The 2,980-nt window shown below is 31.6% G+C and overlaps 1 protein-coding gene across 1 annotated transcript; it reads left to right on the plus strand.

The window, feature by feature from the left end:
- The first annotated feature begins 810 nt into the window (after positions 1-810).
- Positions 811-1,671, plus strand: LOC145594007 (fasciclin-like arabinogalactan protein 14). The gene has a single exon (XM_081650354.1). It carries the CDS (start codon positions 811-813, stop codon positions 1,669-1,671), a length of 861 nt encoding a protein of 286 aa, XP_081506480.1.
- The last annotated feature ends 1,309 nt before the right edge of the window (positions 1,672-2,980 follow it).

Raw genomic sequence — 2,980 nt, forward strand, 5'->3', positions numbered from 1 at the left:
TTTTGTGATTCTGATTTCTGACTATTAGGCCTCGCTCTCTAGGACGACGTTCAATGTATCCCCGTTAATAGTGAATCTTGTACGAGTACACTACACTCCGTATCTTATCTTCTATGAGTTTTTTTTAAGGTGTGAATTTATTGAAGGTTATGCATCTTAAATATATAGGAAGTAAAAATATAATTAAATGGTGAGAGTGAGTACGAGTATATGTATATATATTATTTTTTAAGAAGAGGCTATAATAACGAACTACACTAACATAAGTTAGGGTTATGAAAATTGGACCTCAGTAACTATGCGAGACGAAAACGTTATCATTGAGCTTCAAGAATTATGTAAAAATGTTGTCAAAAAAAAAAAAAAAAAGAATGATGTAAAACTAAATCTACCTATTTTTATTAAGCCTCTGGTATTGTGTTCTATTGACTATATAATTTTATTTGACAATTTTGATAAATAAGACTATAATTAGCACGTACTTATATTTTTAAATATAGTCTTAATTTTCTTGATGAACATTATTTTTCACCATTAAAAATAGCTTGAAATAGACATCCACACAATAATGACCAAGCAAAATTGTTGGAAAAAACTATAATTAGAGTAAATAATTTAATCGGAACATCAACAAAAAGGCTATATAAATTTTTTTTGTTATAAAGACTTATAATGTATGCTCTTATTTTTCTTCATGAATAAAAACGTTATTAACCTAATTAAGAGGATAATTCAATAACTAAATATATTCATCTTTGAAAATTGAATTTTAACATTAATAATTTGTTAAATTTAATTTCAATCTCAAAGATGAATCTCAAGGCATCTAATATTATCCTCTTAATCTCAATTATTTTTTTCTCAACAACCACCTCAATATATGCCTTTAACATTACTTATTTCCTAGATCAACATCCACAATTTAGCACCTACAATAACCTCCTCACCAAAACCGGTGTGGCGGCCGGAATCAACAAGCAAGGTACGGTCACCGTCCTCGTTGTTGACAACTCGGCCGTGGGACCCCTCACAAGCGTACCACAAACAACCCTAGGGTACATACTTGCCACCCAAGTCATCCTTGACTATTATGACAGCATAAAATTAAGTAACTTGGATGGCAAGTCAGTCAAAGCCACCAACCTCTTCCAACAAACAGGGAAAACCAACGGAGGGCAAGGACTTCTGAAAATATCCAAGTCCGGCGGGGATATCGTCTTCGGCTCAACGGCCAAGGGGGCCCCACAAGACTCCAAGATGGTGAAAGTGTTAGCTTCTCAACCTTTCCACATTTCCGTGATTCAAATTAGTAAGCCTATTGTTACTCCTGGCCTTGAACAAGGACCTCCCACCGCACCATCTAGTAGCCCTACAGCCTCCCCTCCTACTCCTACGGCCGCTCCACCACCTAAGTCGGTGGAGGCCCCCGCCCCTGGCCCCTTTGAAGATGATGATGGTTGTTCCGCGGATAGTCCAAGGGCTGATGATGAAGGCCCTTCTTCGGCTCCGGCCAGTGGTCCAGCCCCTGGACCGGCCCCACAAGCGGACGAAGCCGACAAGGAGGCGCCTGCTAAGTCGGCCCCACATAAGAATGGTGGTGCAAGGTTGAGTGTTGCTGGGGGTGTGGTTACTGGTGTTGTGGGTTTGGTAGCATTGGCACATTACCTATAACTTAATTAGCAAGTTAATTGACATTAATGTTTAATTTGAATGTTATTGCATGTGCTTTGATTTTTCATATATTGGGGTTTTATGTCCAAAGGAGTAATGGGGTAAGGAAAATGGAAGATATATAGAAGAGTATTCAATTCTTTGGTAAATGTCGTTGCATGTTGTTAGGATATCTCGGTGAATTAAAATTTTAGTTCACTTTTTGTGTACGATACATGGACCAGAAACTTATATTGATTGTCGGTAAAAAAAGAATTTACATATTTGATATTTCTATATTTTGAACATATTAGGAAAGTTATGGAATGATATAAATTTAATATAAGTGAAGTTAAACATTCATTATATACACGGATGATTTTGCATGATTTTGTCATGTAATTTTTTTGGCTTATATATATATATATATATATATATATATATATATATATATATATATATATATATATATATATATATATATATATATATATATATATATAGGGGAAGGCTCTCATGAGAATTTTTCTTATATGAGAATTTTTCTTATGTGAGAACACTCTTTATGTTCTAAATTTTTACTCATATGTTCTTAATTTTAAATCTGATGTTCTAAACTTTTTCCTAGGTGTTCTAAATTAAATCAAATTTTCTAATTTAGTGCTCACATGTTCTAAACCATAAATTAGTTAAGTTTGATGTCATAAATTTTAAATAACTTGTTCCAAAATTTTATTTATATGTTCTAAATTTTAAAACGTGTGTTTAAAGAATTTTAATTATATGTTCAAGATTTCAAAGCATATGTTCTATTTTTTACTCGTATGTTCTAAATACTTTACTCACACTTTCGATATTCTATATTAGTTTGTTCAAAATTTTTATTCACATGTTTATAATCTTAAATCAGATGTTCTAAATTTTTATTCACATGTTCATAATCTTAAATTAGATGTTCTAAATTTTACTAGTATGTTTAAAATTTCATAAAGCAAATTTTATAAATATTTAATCACTTGTTCTAATTCTTAAATCAGATGTTCTAAACTTATTACTCACACAAATGTTGTAAATTATTACTCATATGTTCAAAATTTTAATTTGAGTCACATGTTCTAAATTTTAAATCAGTTCTCATATAACTATGAATTCTCACATATGAACCTATTCTCACCGGATCCCTCCCCTATATATATATATATATATATATATATATATATATATATATATATATATATATATATATATATATACCACTGGAAATTTTTATTGCAACATGTTCCACTACTGTCGAACAGTAATTCATTGATTATCTTCTTGGTGCCTCAAT

Source organism: Chenopodium album, chromosome 19 (genome assembly GCF_948465745.1).
Source record: "Chenopodium album chromosome 19, dcCheAlbu1.1, whole genome shotgun sequence".
In the NCBI taxonomy this organism is placed as follows: domain Eukaryota; kingdom Viridiplantae; phylum Streptophyta; class Magnoliopsida; order Caryophyllales; family Amaranthaceae; genus Chenopodium; species Chenopodium album.